We start from the raw sequence: 17,506 nt of genomic DNA, 5'->3' as shown, positions 1-17,506 counted from the left end.
AATTTTGAATTAAAATAATTATTTGATGGGATATAAATACATATTAGATATGATTTTTTAATATAAAATTTATTATTAGTATTATATAAAAAAATTAAAAATTTGATTTAATATTTTATAAGAAAAAATTAATGAAGAATAAAGTTAGGGTTGGAAACAGAAACAACCAAAGTTTGTGCCAAATGATCAAATTATATGCAAACACAATGACATGATTCTTGTGATTCTTATCTTAACAAGCCATAAAAAGGGTTTAATGTATGGTGGATTTGTTTATATGTGTTTTAAGATGTTTACGATATTAAATTAGGCGACAGATTATGATCCCGCCAAGTCAACATGATATTGATTTGACCAAATCAGCATATGCTATAGAGGTAACCAACATATGTTTATACATATCTCAACATATGTTATGTTATAAAATAACATATACTGAGTTATATATAATATATATTTTATTATAAATACACTGAGATATGTGTAAATATTGTTGATCCCGTCAGCAGCTGATCTTAGCCCATTAAATTAAGTTTTGAATATAATATTTTTAATAAAAATAAATAATTACTAAATATTCAATATTATTTATAAAGAGGTTGGTTACTCCGTTGTTTGAAAATCTATTTGTCAGTCTATATATTTATAAGTGTGTTGTATAAAATTTTTTTTATGCTGAGTATTAATACAATATATATATCATGTAAATTATATCACATATTGTCATTTTATATATTGTCTGTTTTATACCATAATGATGTTAGAAATGTGCTTAATTGTAAAATTCAGTACAGTAATCACCGTATATTACACGAATATAAAATATAAATAAAAGAACAGGTTAGAAAACAACATCCTTGATTACCCGACCCTACCCGGGCCCGGACTGTCTCAAATTCCTGTGCCCAATGTCCCTGAGAACATGGGAGCAATTTAAGGGTGTTTGTTTCAATTTTCCCTTTAATACAATTTCCTCTATAAGTTGTGTATGTCCTCTCCCACAAGTCTTTCGTTTCGTTTTTCCGTCAAAAGTAAGTGTGTTTTTACATTATTGCAATAACATTACAATTACAATGGAGATTGAATTGGCTAAGTGTGAATGTTGTGGCCTCAAAGAGGATTGCACACAACACTACATATCTCAAGTTAAGGCTAAGTTCCAAGGCAAATGGCTATGTGGCCTTTGCTCCGAAGCCGTCGCCGACGAGCCCGATAAATCGACCGACGAGGCCGTCAAAGCCCACATGTCGTTTTGCCGAAAGTACAAGTCGAATCCCGCCGTACGCGTCGCCGATGGAATGAGGCAAATGCTCCGGAGGAGGTCCGAGGAATCGGGTTCTTCTAACTCGTCCCCGTCGCCGTCGTCGTCGAAGAAGTTTTCGAGATCGGCGAGCGCGTCACAAGTGGGTGACGGGTCGAGATTTCCGTACTATTAGGACAAGATCAGAGTGCGCGCGACTGAGAATAAATAATTGATGCGGTGTTTTTCACTTTCTTTTGATTTAACAATGTTTTCATGGATTAAACGATGTTATGACGTGCCAATAAGGTGTTACGATTTTTTTTTTAATATTCATTTCAGGATACGATGATTAAATAGCAATGTTTGTAAGAATGAAATCTAATTTATCATGGTATTGTTGATGAAGAAAATGGATAAGATTGATAATTCAATGATTGAGTAGAGATTTTTTTTTTTAATTATTATTATTTTTTTATGATTCCATTAGTTAACCAACTCTATATAGAAATGGTGACCTAATAATATATGTCAACCGAACTCAACTAACTTAGTCATTAATAATTTCCTACATAATACAAATGTCTGTTATATAGAAAAATTTTGAACAGAGTGAATTAGATGCTGAATTAGGAATTCAGCCATACTGAATTTGATTTACATCATTTAATTAAAATAATTAAATTAAAATGAAGGATTTGGATCAATTTCAGCTTATGTTAAATTCTTTATCACTTCAGTATTTGATCCAAAGCCAATTTTGAAAAGGTTATAAAAATTATTATTAATAAGTTATTAAAAATTATATATATAATATAAATAGAACCAACTTTTAAAGTATTATATTTTTTATATAGTTATTTATTTATACTATCAGATTGCCTTGTTTTAACTAGAATTTTTAAAAAGCTTTTTATTCAATTTTATTATTTTTCAATGGAAATACTTATTCTATATGTAAAATATTATATCAAATATTTACTTATTTTATATCTATCAAAAAATAGATTTTCATAAGAAATGGAAACATAGCAGAAAGTTCTCTCCATAAGTATCATATTTAACATTTATTTTCATACAAATTGTATTCTGTTAATATTTTTGGATGAATTTTTTATTTTATATTAGATATGAAGAATAGTGTTAATAATATAAAATATATATATTGTTACGTATGAAATTTATAATTAGGTTAAAAGGCTCAAGTTAGATGAAGATGTGGGCCTATAATTGGGTATGTTAGATTTATTAAGGGGTATTTTAAGATAATCGGGTGAATTGGACATTTTTCTAAAGAAATAAGTAGGTCGGATGGTCCGCAAGTCGGATGGTTTGCAGGTCGGAAGTTCCGCCGGATGGATGGTCCGCAAGTCGGATGGTCCGCAGGTCGGATGGACCGCAGGACGGATGATCCGTAGAACGGATAGTCCGCAGGTCGGATGGTCCGCAAGTCGGATGATCTGCAGATCGGAAGGTCCGCAGGACGGATGGTCCGCAGGTCGGATGGACCGCAAGACGGATGGTCCGCAGGTCGGATGGTCAGCAGGTCGGATGGTCTGCAAGTCGGAGGGTTCGCGGTCGGATGAATAAGACGGGAGGTCCGCGGACGGATAGATAGGTCAGTTGGGTTGCGGTCGGATGAGTAAGTCGGGGGTCCGCGGTCGGATAGGCGGGTCGGTTGGTCTGTAGTCGGATAAGCAAGTCAGAAGGTCCGTGGTCGGACAAACAGGTCAGTTGGTCCACAATCGGACGAGTAAATCGGTTGTTGTGGGGGTCAGATGCTGCAGAGAGCGAGTGAGAGCCGTAGTTTAGTCGGCTGGATGACGCGGTTGGTAAGACGGTTGAGAACACGTGTTAGCAAGAGAAGAATTAGTAGACGATTGCGATGAGGCGTTGTAACCGTTCGGACGACGGTTCCAGGTACTGTTTCTGGGGATATTTAATGATCGGGGTCAGCAACTGACAAAAGATCTTCAATCATCTTCACACAACAACAAAGTGATTCGGGGATCATCATTTAATTTTCCAGCCTTTAGTTTTATTTTCCGGGTTTATTTATGTATCCTACAGTGTTTAGAGATTCCTAATCTCAAACACTAATTATATCAAATTCGAAGATAATTTCTTATTTTCGGATTTTACTTTATATTGTTAAAAAAACACATTAACATATATATATATATAGATATTGTGTTGAATTATTAATTTTTTTTTTTTAACAATAATATATATTATATTGTTTAATAATATTTATAGAGAATAGTGTAAAAAAATTAAATTCATTATATCTAAATAAACAACCTCTGTTTTAAAATGTTAATTTTTTTTAAGTGGAAAATATTTTTTGGAAACTTTAATTTTGTGGAGTATATAATTTAAAAGGCGGAGATTGATACATATCCAACAATATAATGAAAGACAATATGTGATTTATGTTAATATAAAAAAATACATTAAAAATACAAAATCAATCCACTCAATATAAATAAACTAAATTAATTTATAATACATAATAATTGTCTATACAATACTATTAATATTGATTTCAATATAATAATTATATTGATACGTCGCATTATGTAAGTATGTACTTTGAGCACGTTATATATTCATACGTCGCATTATGTACTTCGTAGTTATATTTATTTTCCATATTTTTCAAAGATATATATTTTATTTTATCTTTCTATTCAAATATAAAATATATATTTGTAATAAATACATATTTTATTATACATTACAAATATTTTTATATTTTTATTTATTAATATTAATACTATTACACAATATTAAATACAAGGACAAAAAAAATACACATAAAAATGTATTTATTACTTATTATTATAATAGTCTTTAAATGTTGTATAGAAAAATAAATATATAGGTTTGTTTACATATTTTTACTAACAAAATTTGTAGTATATTTATTATATATTTCATTTTTTTTATTTACTAAAAATCAATATTCAATATAAAATATTATTTTTATATTATTATTATAATATTTTATATTTCACATAAAAAAAAAAAGAAATTACCTTAAACTAAAACACTAAATAAACACAGGTATATCTTTCAAGTATATAAATGAATAAATGATGGTATTTTAGATCGTGTGGTGTGTGTTTAATTTAAAATGGAATATAAATAATTAATTTTATTTTTTAAATATAAATTAAACTTTAATATAATATAAAAGTTAAACTATTAAAATTTGATTTAATGTTTATATGATTTTTTTTTATTAATGTAAAAATAAGATGAAAATGAAATAAGCAAACACAACTTTATTTATAGTGTAAATGGTGTGTTTGGATGTGAATTTGAAAATTGGGAATAGTAAAAATTTAAAGGAATAATGTTTAATGTATTATAAATAAATATCTTATACCAATTTGTTCACCTAATATATTTTTTTAATGATACGAATTTTTATAAATATTATATAAAAAAATACAATATATAATATATATTTTATTTATTAAAAAAATTAAACAATTTAATATAAAATATTATTTTTTATATTATTAATACGATTCCCACAATAATATATTATTTGAATGAGATAATAAATTTTTTTATCTAATATGTATAATAAAAAATAAATATTTTATTTAATATTTTGTAGATAAAAAAATATAATAGTGAGGTATTGGGGCTAATTTCACCACCCATCAATTTTCATTTAAAGGTAGATTCGATAAATAATATATATATAATTAAAAATGAAATTAATATATATTACTAAATATTTAAAAAAACATTATAGTATATCAATTAAATATTGTATTCAATATTAATATTATTTTGTAATAAATAAAATTTTATATAATATAAATAATATATATATCTTTATACATAACTCAAGGCTCAATATACAGCGTATTTGTTTGTATTATTTATTTTATTTTTTATACTCTATATTTAGTAATATTTTGTTTAGAGAATACTTTTAAATAATATATTTATTTTTAAAAATGGCTGTAAGAAATGACAAAAATAATGGGAAAGAAGATTAATATGTGATTTATTTGGCAAGTCTCAATTAAGAATGAAATAATAATTAGTGACAGTGTATCATACCAGGGGCATAATAGTCATTTCACATCTGAGCTTTCATCTATGGCCGCTCCATCACAAATGACCGTTAGATTCAAAATTCAAAATAATATCGACAGTTTATCGTCGTCAATTCATCAGAAATCGGAATTCTGCAGAGGGAATCGAGCGCGATGGTGCAGAGAAAGCCGAGAATCCTCGAAGAAACGGCGAAAACAGCAATGTCTCTCACTCCGAATTCCTCGGAGAAATCGACCAGCACGACCACGGAGGGCAGTCAATCGGAGAATCGGGAAACCGCTTACTTCCCAGGATGCAGACGAGACGCGAACTGCAACTGCGAGATCTGCATCGCCAGCATCAACGCCACTCTCGATTTGATTCCCCAGAGCGTCCATGGAAGCTCGCGCACCGTCAATTCGAGGCCGAATTTTCCACGAAGCCCTGTTTCCTTCCCCTCGCCGGCGGATCTCCTGACGCCGAAATCGGCGGCTCGTATGAGGCGTGTGGATCAATCGCCGCTCTCGAATTCCATCGGAGCCCCGAATTTGAAGAAGAATCCCGTCGGAAAGGGAGGATTCAGTTCTAGGGTTTACATAGTGAGTTTCATTTTGGGGATAATTCTCTTCTGCTGTGTGTACGGATTACCCCGAAAAAGCCCTAGGGTTTTGAAGGCTCAATTTCCCCCAAATTTCGTGCAAAATTTCGGGGAGAAATTGGGGGAAATTGAAGAACTCAACGCAAAATTCATGTTCCTGAAGAATGAATTAGAATCATTTGTTGGCAACAAGGTTTCAAGCTGCAGCTCCGATGATTCCCAGTGGAAAATCAATCAGGTTTTCCTTCAAAATTCATCATAAATTTTGCACCTTCCTAGTTATTCAATTTTGATTGATTCCCATGTGATTTTTTTGACGTTGTAGAGAATTAGACATGTTTAAACTTTTCAAACAACATAGTTTATCCAGGATAGGAAGTCTAATTTTGTCTGTACAATGCAATCCAGTGTTGATTGATTTTGTTGTGTTCTGTATGATCCTTCAATCCAAGAATCAGACATGTTCAAAATTTTCGAACAATGATAGGAAGTCTAATTTCGTCTTTGTTGTGTTTGTGTGATTTTTCGACATTGGGGAGAATCAGATATCTTAAAAATTTTTGAACAATTTAGTTGATCGAAGATATGAATTCTAATTTGGCTGTAAAATGCAATTTTGATTGATTTTATTATGTTTAGTGCAATCTTTCAATGGTTTGAGAGAATCAGACATATTTAAACTTTTTGAACAAGTTAGTTGATCGATGATAAGAAGTCTAATTTTGTCTGTAGAATGCAATTTTGATTGATTTTGTTGTGTTTCGAGTAATCTTTGGATGTTGTAAGGAATCAGACATATTTAACATTTTTGAACAATTTAGTCCACTCAATAATAGGAAGTCTAATATTGTCTGTAAAGTGCAATTGATTGATTCTATTGTGTTTAGTGTTAAAATTTTGGAACAATTTAGTTGATCGATGACAAAAAAAAGTCTAATTTTGTCCGAAAGAATACAATTTTGATTGATTCTGTTCTGTACTGTATGATCTTTCGATGTTAGAAAGAATCAGACATATTTAAATTTTTCTAACAATCTAGTCGAATTCAAAAATAAGAAGTCTAATTTTTGTCTGTAGAATCGTCTGTTACTGCATTCAAAGTGCGTATTGTACAAATCAATGGTCGAGGAGGTAAGCATTTGGGGGTGGCCATTGCCAGCTGCCGGAGTTCTGACAACAGAGGGTTCTGTAAGAACACTCCTCATTTTATCCGGGAGCATCTCAGAAGTAATAAAATCCAAGAACTCGATTCACAAAACTTTAACTTATCATTACCGTATTATCGAAATTCATGTTTTTTTATTTCTCGCGCAGTGGATAAGCCCGAAAGCGAATTATTTGGTCCGAAAATCGAACAGCACGTGGGCTCAGAGAAAATGGAGCTCGACGGTGGTGCAAATGGAGTCGAACACATGGATTCTCGACTACAGGCGGTCCCTTTTGGTGGACAGTGCTGCCGGGGTGGTGGAGCTGGCGAAGTCGTGGCCGGGGAAAATTGTCGAAAAGGTTGTCCAGGGATTTCTAACCATGGCTGAAATGAGACATTATCGTCGTCGTCATCATCATTGTGATTTTATTACAGGGGGTTGTGTTGCTGCTCCTACTTAGGTTATTAGGAGATTTTTGAAGTAGTGTTTTGTCTGGTTTTTATGTTTGTAAGATAAGATGGTGTTCTTTGAAGAGAATGTGTACTTTCTTTGTATGTAATTCTCATTACTCATGAGAAAGTTTTTTGGTCCTTTTGAATTCAGAACCAATATATTTGTTTTGTCATTTTGATTTGATTTATACGTAGTTATCATTTATTTATTATTTTTGATTTCATGAAATTGTACTAAATTTTTAATATTTTCAAAACAATGTCATCGTCTATTAAATATAAGAAAAAATAATAAAGGCAGAGTTTATGAACTATGAGAGTCTTGTACAATTTTGAACTTTTTTAAGAGTACAATTGTCCATTTATTCATTTATAATATTTCATCTACTTCAAATATTCTACAATATATATATATATATATATTTTTTTTGGGTTTAGTAACACAAGATGTGATGACTGTTTAAATACGGTTGAATTCGACTTGATAAAAAAAATAAGTATATATATATTTTTTACAATGGAGAAAAACTATAAAATTACCTTTAAATTTTAAATTTATAAAATATATTTTGCAATCTTGTGACAAATAAATTTGGGTTGTGGCGTAAAAGAAGGAATGCCCAATGAATCAATGTTTTTAATTATATAATAGGCAAACCCATTTTAAAAATTACCTCGTTGGCCAACACATCCATCCATCATTTTCCTATTCATCCTCTAATTTTCCAATATCGATGGTCAATGGTCAACCCTTGCCTATTGATGGTCAAGAGTCGTACTTTTTGACCTATTTTTCTACAAATCTATCAGGCAGAGTTGACAACATCCCCCAACGGTCTCGTCCATGAGGTCCAAGCGCGTGCACCCCACAGCGGCCAGGCGGGCATTTTCCCGCGCCGGCGCCGGCGCCGGAGCTCCGATCTCCCCTCGTACTGACGGGAGCGCCCGGAAAAGGCTCCGGCGATTGCCGCATGTTTTCCGGACCGTCCTCGAATTGCCTTGCAGGTCAGACGCTGACGTCGCCGTCCAGGAGTTTCCGGGTTACTTCCGATTCATTGCCGACGTCGGAGATTTCGGGTCGGAGCAGGTCAGGGCGCGAGCCATGGAGGTCATCCCCGGCTTGATAAAGATCGTCGTTAGGGATTACGACGAAAATGACGATGACGACAGCGAGCAGCTGCTTATGGACAAATTGGAGATGGACGCATGGCGATTTCGATTCCCATCGTCGACTCGGCCGGAGATGGTGGCGGCGGAGTTCGTTGGAGGATTGCTCGTCGTGACGGTGCCCAAGGGCTGGGAGCTCGGCAACGAAGGAGATGCTTGGCATAGTCCCGGACTTGTCCTTGTCCGATGAAGTAAGCATGTCCTAAAAAGTCGTGACAGATCCCAAAATCGCCGGACTTCCCGGAAACCATTCGGGCGGCATTTCCTGAATTTATTTTGTAATTACAAAAATCGTTTGCATGGCCTGGATGATAAACATATTGGGAATGCAATATTACAAACTAAATAAATATCATTCACCAGTCCAAAATTTGTCTTAATATAATACAAATACAACATATGAACTGATAATACATTGTAATAATCTGCACAACACATAATATCATTGATCTCATCACAAAATATGAATTCATCGACCGAATCCGTAAAACATGTGATTTTGATTACCTCTATTCAGCGCCATAACTATTCCCGTAATCTCAAACATCATCGTACCATTACGGAAAATAAGGTACCAAGAAAAGACACCATGTAATAAATAAGAAGCCAAGAAAATTGCATGCTGATCAATTTAAGCAACCATATCTATCCATAAGAAACCTACATGCAAATCTACGATCGAATCGATCATCTAGAAGCCTCGGTCAATATGATACTATTATCTAAATCATCGATAGAGAAAAGGGTTACGTTATTGCGGCATGAATAGGTAATAATAACAATAGAGCCAAAACAAGTCCAAAATAAAATAAAAAAACGGCAATCTACATAAGTTTCCTAGGATAGCCGGCATGCCACAATTGCGTAAAACAAATTTAATTATTACCGATTAATGGACAAAGGTATAGCCTTCAAGCGGAGCGAACTTCTCAAGAATCTGCGCCTCCTGCTTCGCCGCTTCCTTTTGCTTCACTTCCCATTCCGATTTTTCGAGGTTAGCTGTCTTAACCTCGTTGACGATCTTCGGTAATGAATTCAAGATTCTCTTTTGAGTGGCGGTGAGTTCCTCGATCTGGGCTTCGTTCTCCTCGACAGCTTTCGCTAATACGTCTCTACGAGCCTGAAGCTTCGAAATTTGCTCGTCTATTTCTTGAATAGTCGGCGAATACGCAATCTCAGCCTGGAGAACAGCGATCTTATCCTTCGATAAAGTATATTTACTCTTAAGCTTACTGACAAGCGCAATGTTCGTCTCAAGATCTGCGAAGAATTTACTCGCCTCCGACTTCACCTGCTTCGCACTTAAGAAATGGTTGCTGACGTCGGGAATTTCGAGAATAAGATCGAGCATTGAAAGCTCTTCCAAGGTCAGGTCGGGATCGGATCGAAGCTTCGACGATAGGCTCGTAACCAGAGGGAGTTTGTTCGACGAGAACAGACTCGATAAATCATGAGAAAGAAGGGAAGAAAGCTCCTCCCGTACCCGAGCGAAGTCGACTTCGGTTTCCAGCAAAGACGAGTCCAACGTCGGAGCTTCGGGCACCGACTGATACAAAATGTCATCGAGGGAGTTGAGATAATTGTCAAAATCCTCCGAACTCATCTCGGTTATATGATTCATCTGAGAATTCGAGTCCTGACGCTTGCGGCGTGATCCCGACTGGCCGTTAGCGTTTTTAACCGGAGAAATCTCGGTAACGGAAGTTAAATGGCCAGTGGATACTCCTTCGGTTAACACCAAGTCCGTCGAAATTGCTCGGTCCTCGTTCGAAAGAAGCTTTCTTGTCGAGTTCCTCGTTCTCCGGACAAATGGATTTTCGGTTTCCCCGTCGGTCTTCGGAATCGAGCCCTGGTTAGAATTAGCAGAATTTCTCGTTCTCTTCGCAACTTGACTCCCTGATTCCGCTTCGACCTTTGGAATAGGCTCCTTGTTGGAAATTTCCGAGTTTCTTGTTCTCTTTCTTGTCTGAATAGGCTCTGGTTCATGATTCGGAGGGGTCGATGTTTTCCTTGGCGTAGATTGCTTCCTAGGTGTCGATTTTCTTGCAGGTGTATTCCCGGTAGGCGCAATCGTTGTAGGAACAGATATTTCCTTCTTAACAGACGTAGCTTTTTTAGCTGCAACGGGCTTTTCTGCAGATGCTTCTTTTTTCACTGCAATACACAAAACGCACCTCAATGTACGCAAACACATAAATAGTCCCACAAAGTAATAAACGAGCATAATCCTAAGTATTAGCAGATGTTCAGTGCAGACAAGAATTAAGGTTTAGAGAAGTGTAAGAGTCGAAGCTACCTATTGGCGCAGCCCCTTTTCCCCCCGGTATGTCCCAAGTAAATGATGCGAAGAAAGCATTGACATCCGCATCCGGAAACTCAGAATTAAGAAACCGTATCACAGCATCCTTGCTGCCGAGCCATATTTTCCTCGTCGGGGTTTTTTGAAGCCTTTTCGGAACAATCAAGGACCTATGAGTGTAGTAGCCAGCAGGATTAATCTTGTTTCCCACTTTCCATGTCCAAATATCGCCGGGATTTGGCCAATCTACGGGAGCATATGGATGCCCTTCTCCAGATCCACACGGTGGAATTGGATTATGAACGCCATTTGCCGATACTTCAGTCTCCATTATCTCGAAAAAATTGCTGTCATGTAACAATAATCAAACCACAAAGACAAAGATTATGTTGGAACATTTGTTTAGCGCCATAAACAGAAACAACTATGTATCAAATATACATATAACTAATTAAACCTCCAAATTCGTCGCATAAATGCATTTATAAAAAAGCTTCAATTCACATAAAACTGCGAATAATCCATATACACAACACACATATAACTAGTTAAACCTCCAAATTCATCACATAAATGTTGATACAAAAGCTTCAATTGACATAAAACTGCGAATACTCGATACACAAAACACTCACATATTTAACTAATTAAACCTCCAAATTCATCACATAAATGTGTTGATTCACATAAAACTTCGAATAATCCTCCAAGCATTAGAAGCAGTTGAACTCATCCAAAATGATCAATAACCCTAATTCACAAAACAAAGAAAAGCTTGAATTTGCATTGCTTATTTCCATTTTTGAACTTATCAGATTCACATTTCATCAGAAGCTAAGAGACAAATAATCAAACACTTTACTAGCATTCATCTACAAGTTCCTAGTCACTTCAACAATCTACTCTCCAGTGCACTAGCTGAACAAATTGCACTGTGGAGAATCAAATACGACAAATTCTAGCCACTTTTGTTTTGATTAATCTACCTTCTAAATTGGAAATTTTATCCAACCCTAATCTTCGGTTTTCCGACACAGTAACAAACAACAGCGAAACGAAATCGGCAACAGAAATTAAAATTCCACAAAAATATAATATCAAAGAATCACTAACATATCCAATCTAAACACACAGATCTCTCCCCAGCGTCTGCTTGTAGATTTACAGCTCACCTGGTTTTCTATGATTTTCACAAGACAATAACACGCCGATCGACTTCAATCAAAAGATAAACACAAAAAAAATGAACAGATTGCACAAAGGAGATTACCACGGAAGCCGCGACGGAACTGGGCGCCGGAGGAAGGGTTTCCGAAGAAATCGATAGCCCTTCAGACCGCTTGTGGATTTTATCAAATAAAAAGGAAGGCAGTAGACCGTGGTTTTACTTTTGTACTGTAGGACAGATGCTGAGAGGTCCTGGGACTTCAAACACCAGGTACACGTGTGGGCCGTGTGGAGTAACTGGAGTTTAAAACCCGGAGCTCCTAATAGACGAAGATTAGACATACAATGCTAAATAAATCAACTTAATTACTGTCTATAATGACAAATATATATTTCACTTATCTTATTTTTTAAGTGTTTACAATATGTTACTGCATCTTCCAAATAATTTGTCCTTAGTTTGTATTTTCATTTATCCCACATAATTTGTCCTCTTATTTTTTGAAAATTAATTATGTATTTTAATCATATTTTAAAATTTAAATTTTAAATTTTTTTAAATTTAATTAAACTATTTAATTATCTTAATCTTAATCTATAATTATTTTATTAATACAATTTTTTAATTATTTACTAATTATATTTTACTTAAATTTTTGTATCTAAAGTAATAGAGCCATATTACCTTAGACAGATGAAGTATTTAATTGTTTAAAGTACTTTTTATGCTCATATACTTGACACAAATTTTAATAAAAATAGATTAAAAGATTTAAGTTTTTTTTTACTATTTTTCATGACAATAAAAAAATGCTAGTATAAATTTATATGACAAGATGAGTATTATATAATTTGTTGTTGTTTTTTTTTTATTATTATTGTATTTTTCAGTATAAATTTACAGTGATTTATCTCACTTTCTTAAAATATTTGAATATTAGAGTGTGTTTTATTTTGAATAAAAATTTTAATATAAAATATATATGAATTTATATAGATAATATAAAAATAATAATTGTGTGTACTATATTAATATTTTTAAAAAATGCATTGAAAATTATTTATTAAAGAAACAAACCTTTAATTTTTATTTTTTTTTTTTTGTTGTTGCATTTTTTTGAATTTTTTATGTTATAAGAAAAACTAATTTATATGTTCAAAATATTTATTTATATTACATCAAATAATTATTTAAATTTAAATTTTTATTAATTAAAATATAAAACAACCACACCTTTACTTATATATAGTGTATATATATATATAATACGTACATGCACATATACATACGGGCTCAATTACCCTGTCCCTGTGTCCTTATACCGACTAATCATCATCTGATATATGTATTTAATTTTTTTATTTTATTACCTTTTTTTGCTTTAAAAATATATATAACAGATGATGATTGGTCGGTATAAAAGAGCTACTATACATTGTGATAGGGTAATTGAACCCTCTACGTACACATAATACACATGATATATACTCACTTATATATGTTAATAAAGATGCAGTGCCCGCAATGTGTTTGTTTTGTGAAAATAGTTACTCCAATAAAGATGCAGTACACATAATTTGTTTGTTTTGTAAAAATAGTTACTCCTTCCGTCCTTTAGTAATCTATCAATTTTTTTATTTTGGTCAGTTTCATAACAAAGTATTCATTTCATTTTTTAGTAATTGTACTGTTTACCTAACATTACAAATACACTTATAATTTACAATATATTACACAAATGTCGTTACCTTTCTATCATACAATATTAATATGGTTAATTTAATTTTTTTTACCTTTATTTCTACTTTACCCCAATATAATACTAATATTTCTAAAATTCCGTACAAAAAAAATATATAGATATAGGACGGATGGAGTATAAGATATAATTATTTTATAATAAATATAAAAATAATAGATATTTATAATATATTAATACTTTTTAAAAAATATATATAAAAAAAAATAAAAATTAAAAAGAACAAACCCATTATTTTTATTAAAAAATAAGTAGTTTGTTTGTCATGTCAAAATGATATTTTAGTCGAGTGTAACAATTATACTCCCTCCGTCCCATTGAAAGGTTGTCATTTTTCATTTTTGTCCGTTTCAAAACAAGGTTATTATTTTCTAATTTAGTAATTGTACTACTTACCTAACATAATAAATACTCTACTTTTACATTATACAATACTAATAGGGATATTTTTGTCTTTTTTTCACTACAATTTATTATAATACTAATATTTAAAAATTTACGTGCAAAAAAGTAAATAACAACATAGCACAGGACAGAGGGAATACATGAGTTTAAATAAATTAAAAATAATAATATTTTATTTAAAATATGTAAAATAAATTGGGATATTTTTATTTTTACAAATATAAAAAGATATAAATATTTTAGTAAAATTAAAAATATTTTAAATGCAACAAACAATAGTATTAAAAATAATTTTTTTTAAGACGGTAAGCCAAGTGTAAATAAAAAATTCCAAATTTTAAATTAAAATAATAAAAAAAAATGATAATTGAAGTAATGTTTTAGAGGAAAAAAATTGCTAACACTAGTATTTTATTTTTAAGAGAATATTTGTATAAAATAATTATGTGAATAATATAAAATTAATGAAAATAAATAAGTATATTAATTTTTTTAAAAAAATGTATTAGAAAATTTTTAACCAAACAAACAAAACCTATATATATTTGAATTATGAAAGAATTATCACTGAAAATTGAATAATATAAAATCATCTACCAGATAATCATGGCGTTCGAGTAAAATTCCTTGATTTGAAAACATCAGACCCCGATAATGGCAGAAGAGACGGTACCTGGCTTCCATCATGTTGCTAGAGAAACCCTTGATGTCAAACGTCTAGCCCAGTTCTACGCAGAGGTTGCGCTCATTTCTGTCAATTTTCATTCAATAGATTGAAAAATTGCAGCTATGCGATCCATTTTTCCGTGAATTTATTTTTGAATCTTGAATTCTGCTGTTGAGTTTTTTAATATATATGAAGTCTGCTTGCGTAGAAAGTCTCGCTTCGTGTTTGAGTAAATACGGATGAATCGAAACTTTTCGATCTTTTGGATTTGTTAATTTTTAGGTTTTAGTATGTGGATGGGGAACACAATATTGAATCCAATTTTGTGTTAACTGCAATATTTTGTGTATCTCGTTGTTCTCTGCATCCTTCGAGATTTTTTTCCCCTGAATTTGAAAAAGTTAGGTTGTCCTGAGCTGTGGTTTTGTTTCAGATTTTCGGTTTCGAGCAAATTGAGAGTCCAAAATTTCCGTGTGAGGTGATATGGATGAAATTAGGTTCATTTTATCTGCATCTGATTGAAAAGGATCCTGAATCTAAGCTTCCAGAAAGTCCATGGAATGCAACTGCAGCAGTGACAAACCCTAAGCATCTTCCCAGGGGACACCACCTCTGTTTGTATATGCCTAATTTCGAATCCTTTGTTCAGAGCCTTAAGGTGAGCTGCATAGATTACTGTCTTCATTTTATCAATTTGTTCTGCCTAAAATTCGATATTATGTTGTGTGTTGAAGGAAGACTAGTATGGCCAGTAGTGTTGTTCTCCATTTCCTTTAGCTCGATGAATCTGTTAATAATTGCCACAAATGGAGTCGAATTTTATTGTATGCCTAATTTCGAATCCTTTGTTCAAAGCCTTAAGGTGAGCTGCATAGATTACTGTCTCCATTTTATCAATTTGTTCTGCCTAAAATTCGATACAATGTTGTGTGTTAAAGACAATTATGGCTGGTAATTTTGTTCAGATTGTTCTCGACTCTGTTGATAATTGCCACAAATCGAGTCGAATCCATTGATTTATACTTCTGTTTGTATATTCCTAATTTCGAACCCTTTGTTCAAAGCCTTAAGGTGAGCTGCATAGATTACTGTCTCTATTTTAACAATTTGTTTTACCTAAAATTCGAGATCATGTTTTGTGTTAAAGATGAGTATAACATTTAGTGTTGTTCTCCATGTTCCTTTAGCTCGATGACTGTTGATAATTTCAATGAACAAAGTTGAATTCAGTTGCATATTGATTTAGAATTCGACGAAATTGCAATTTGGTTGGGTGTACAATGGCTCCAGTGGGGTTGATTATACATAGGGTCAAATGTAATCGATGACTTTAATTTTTTTGTAGATTCGTTGATGTTCTCCATGTTTAGGCTTTTTATTTTTGCATGTGATTTTTGAACAGATGACAGATTCTAATACTAGAAATTAAAGAAATTATTCTTTATCTTATTTTGATGGCTTCAAAATCTTGTTTCTTTGGAGTTTCGCCTATTTTATAGAGTCAAGTTCGACTTTATATAACACCCTACCACTTCGAAATACAAATTTATACAAGTATTTTCCAAATCGTTTAGCAAACTTACGTAGTTTTACACATAGGAATATACATTATCTGGCGCTGACTTTCGTAAGTGACAAATCCAAATCTGAAAATTCGATAGTTAAATCATTGAATTTAGATGCTTTCACTACTTTGTGATATAGGGATGTAGGCAGTGCATTTTATAATTTCGCTAGTTTTCTTGCGCTCTATAATTTCTTGCAATCATCTTCTTTCTTTTTTAACTTTCGGATCAGGAAAAAGGCATCGAGATTCATGAGAAGACCTTACATGATGGGAAAACCAAGCAAGTGTTCTTCTTCGACCCTGATGGTGCGTCCGTCATTCATTATTCAAAACTGACATCGGTTACGACTCTGCTGAGGTCTCTAAACTTGACGGAATTTTTTGGTTCTAATTTGGCAGGGAACGGTTTGGAGGTTTCGAGCCGGCTGCATTGTTGCTACTAAATAGCTGTAGAGGTACGCGCCGTAAAAGGTACGGAGAAGAAGTGGAAATACATGTACTTTGAAACTTCAGCTAATGTTCATTAGTATGTATTAGAAGCTCGAGCATGCTCGACTCGACCGTTGGCGTCGAGTTGAGCCGCTCGAAAGTTAAGGTTGTTAATCATAATGACGAATAAAATTATTTACATCTTTAATAACGGCGGCGGTTAGAGTGCTAATGATCTAATTAGCTCGAATTAACACACAATAGTAAAAATTTGATAATAGTTCTCAATTGATCTTGTTGTGGTAAGAACGATAGAATATGGTAAAAATTTAGACAATACATGTTGACTTAATTTAAGTCGAACAGTTATTTATATGTTGCACTTTTACGGCCCCGTTGAAAAGCACATATATATATATATATATATTGATTGTGTTATAAAATAATTAAATGAAGGACATATATAATTTTAGAGGTTTGTATATTTAAGTAATTAATAGTTAAATTAAGAAGTAATTATTGTTATTTTATAAAGTTCAACAACGCAA

At 32.7% G+C, this 17,506-nt stretch overlaps 5 protein-coding genes across 5 annotated transcripts; 4 read left to right on the top strand and 1 right to left on the bottom strand.

Annotated features, from left to right (window-relative positions):
- The first annotated feature begins 985 nt into the window (after positions 1 to 985).
- Positions 986 to 1,679, top strand: LOC127250324 (uncharacterized). Its single transcript, XM_051273539.1, has one exon. The coding sequence runs from the start codon at positions 1,074 to 1,076 to the stop codon at positions 1,434 to 1,436; it is 363 nt and encodes a 120-aa protein (XP_051129496.1). The 5' UTR covers positions 986 to 1,073; the 3' UTR covers positions 1,437 to 1,679.
- Positions 1,680 to 5,430: 3,751 nt separating this feature from the next.
- LOC127250136 (uncharacterized) lies at positions 5,431 to 7,673 on the top strand. The gene is made up of 3 exons (XM_051273298.1): positions 5,431 to 6,135; positions 6,975 to 7,124; positions 7,212 to 7,673. Exons 1-3 carry the CDS (start codon positions 5,473 to 5,475, stop codon positions 7,503 to 7,505), a joined length of 1,107 nt encoding a protein of 368 aa, XP_051129255.1. The 5' UTR covers positions 5,431 to 5,472; the 3' UTR covers positions 7,506 to 7,673.
- A 668-nt stretch (positions 7,674 to 8,341) lies between these two features.
- Positions 8,342 to 8,854, top strand: LOC127248065 (uncharacterized). Its single transcript, XM_051270227.1, has one exon. The coding sequence runs from the start codon at positions 8,342 to 8,344 to the stop codon at positions 8,852 to 8,854; it is 513 nt and encodes a 170-aa protein (XP_051126184.1).
- Positions 8,855 to 9,279: 425 nt separating this feature from the next.
- Positions 9,280 to 12,315, bottom strand: LOC127250066 (uncharacterized). The gene is made up of 3 exons (XM_051273223.1): positions 12,234 to 12,315; positions 10,961 to 11,310; positions 9,280 to 10,818 (listed from the first exon to the last, which is right to left on the bottom strand). Exons 2-3 carry the CDS (start codon positions 11,292 to 11,294, stop codon positions 9,554 to 9,556), a joined length of 1,599 nt encoding a protein of 532 aa, XP_051129180.1. The 5' UTR covers positions 11,295 to 11,310; positions 12,234 to 12,315; the 3' UTR covers positions 9,280 to 9,553.
- Positions 12,316 to 14,870: 2,555 nt separating this feature from the next.
- Positions 14,871 to 17,169, top strand: LOC127249036 (uncharacterized). Its single transcript, XM_051271632.1, has 4 exons — positions 14,871 to 15,033; positions 15,396 to 15,620; positions 16,760 to 16,835; positions 16,929 to 17,169. The coding sequence occupies exons 1-4, from the start codon at positions 14,950 to 14,952 to the stop codon at positions 16,970 to 16,972; spliced, it is 429 nt and encodes a 142-aa protein (XP_051127589.1). The 5' UTR covers positions 14,871 to 14,949; the 3' UTR covers positions 16,973 to 17,169.
- Positions 17,170 to 17,506: the final 337 nt, after the last annotated feature.

The sequence above is a fragment of the Andrographis paniculata genome, unplaced genomic scaffold (genome assembly GCF_009805555.1).
Source record: "Andrographis paniculata isolate CXL003 unplaced genomic scaffold, ASM980555v1 Contig11END, whole genome shotgun sequence".
Lineage (NCBI taxonomy): Eukaryota > Viridiplantae > Streptophyta > Magnoliopsida > Lamiales > Acanthaceae > Andrographis > Andrographis paniculata.
Note: the sequence above shows the minus strand (reverse complement) of the source record. Positions and strands in the feature narration are given on the sequence as shown.

Coding starts and splice junctions, on each gene's coding strand:
- LOC127250324 (XM_051273539.1), top strand. CDS start 1,074: ATGGAGATTGAATTGGCTAAGTGTGAATGTTGTGGCCTCAAAGAGGAT.
- LOC127250136 (XM_051273298.1), top strand. CDS start 5,473: ATGGTGCAGAGAAAGCCGAGAATCCTCGAAGAAACGGCGAAAACAGCA. Junction 6,136..6,974: donor CCCAGTGGAAAATCAATCAG/GTTTTCCTTCAA, acceptor TTTTGTCTGTAG/AATCGTCTGTTACTGCATTC. Junction 7,125..7,211: donor TATCCGGGAGCATCTCAGAA/GTAATAAAATCC, acceptor TTTCTCGCGCAG/TGGATAAGCCCGAAAGCGAA.
- LOC127248065 (XM_051270227.1), top strand. CDS start 8,342: ATGAGGTCCAAGCGCGTGCACCCCACAGCGGCCAGGCGGGCATTTTCC.
- LOC127250066 (XM_051273223.1), bottom strand. CDS start 11,294: ATGGAGACTGAAGTATCGGCAAATGGCGTTCATAATCCAATTCCACCG. Junction 10,819..10,960: donor AAAAGGGGCTGCGCCAATAG/GTAGCTTCGACT, acceptor TGTGTATTGCAG/TGAAAAAAGAAGCATCTGCA.
- LOC127249036 (XM_051271632.1), top strand. CDS start 14,950: ATGGCAGAAGAGACGGTACCTGGCTTCCATCATGTTGCTAGAGAAACC. Junction 15,621..16,759: donor CCTTTGTTCAGAGCCTTAAG/GTGAGCTGCATA, acceptor CTTTCGGATCAG/GAAAAAGGCATCGAGATTCA. Junction 16,836..16,928: donor GTTCTTCTTCGACCCTGATG/GTGCGTCCGTCA, acceptor CTAATTTGGCAG/GGAACGGTTTGGAGGTTTCG.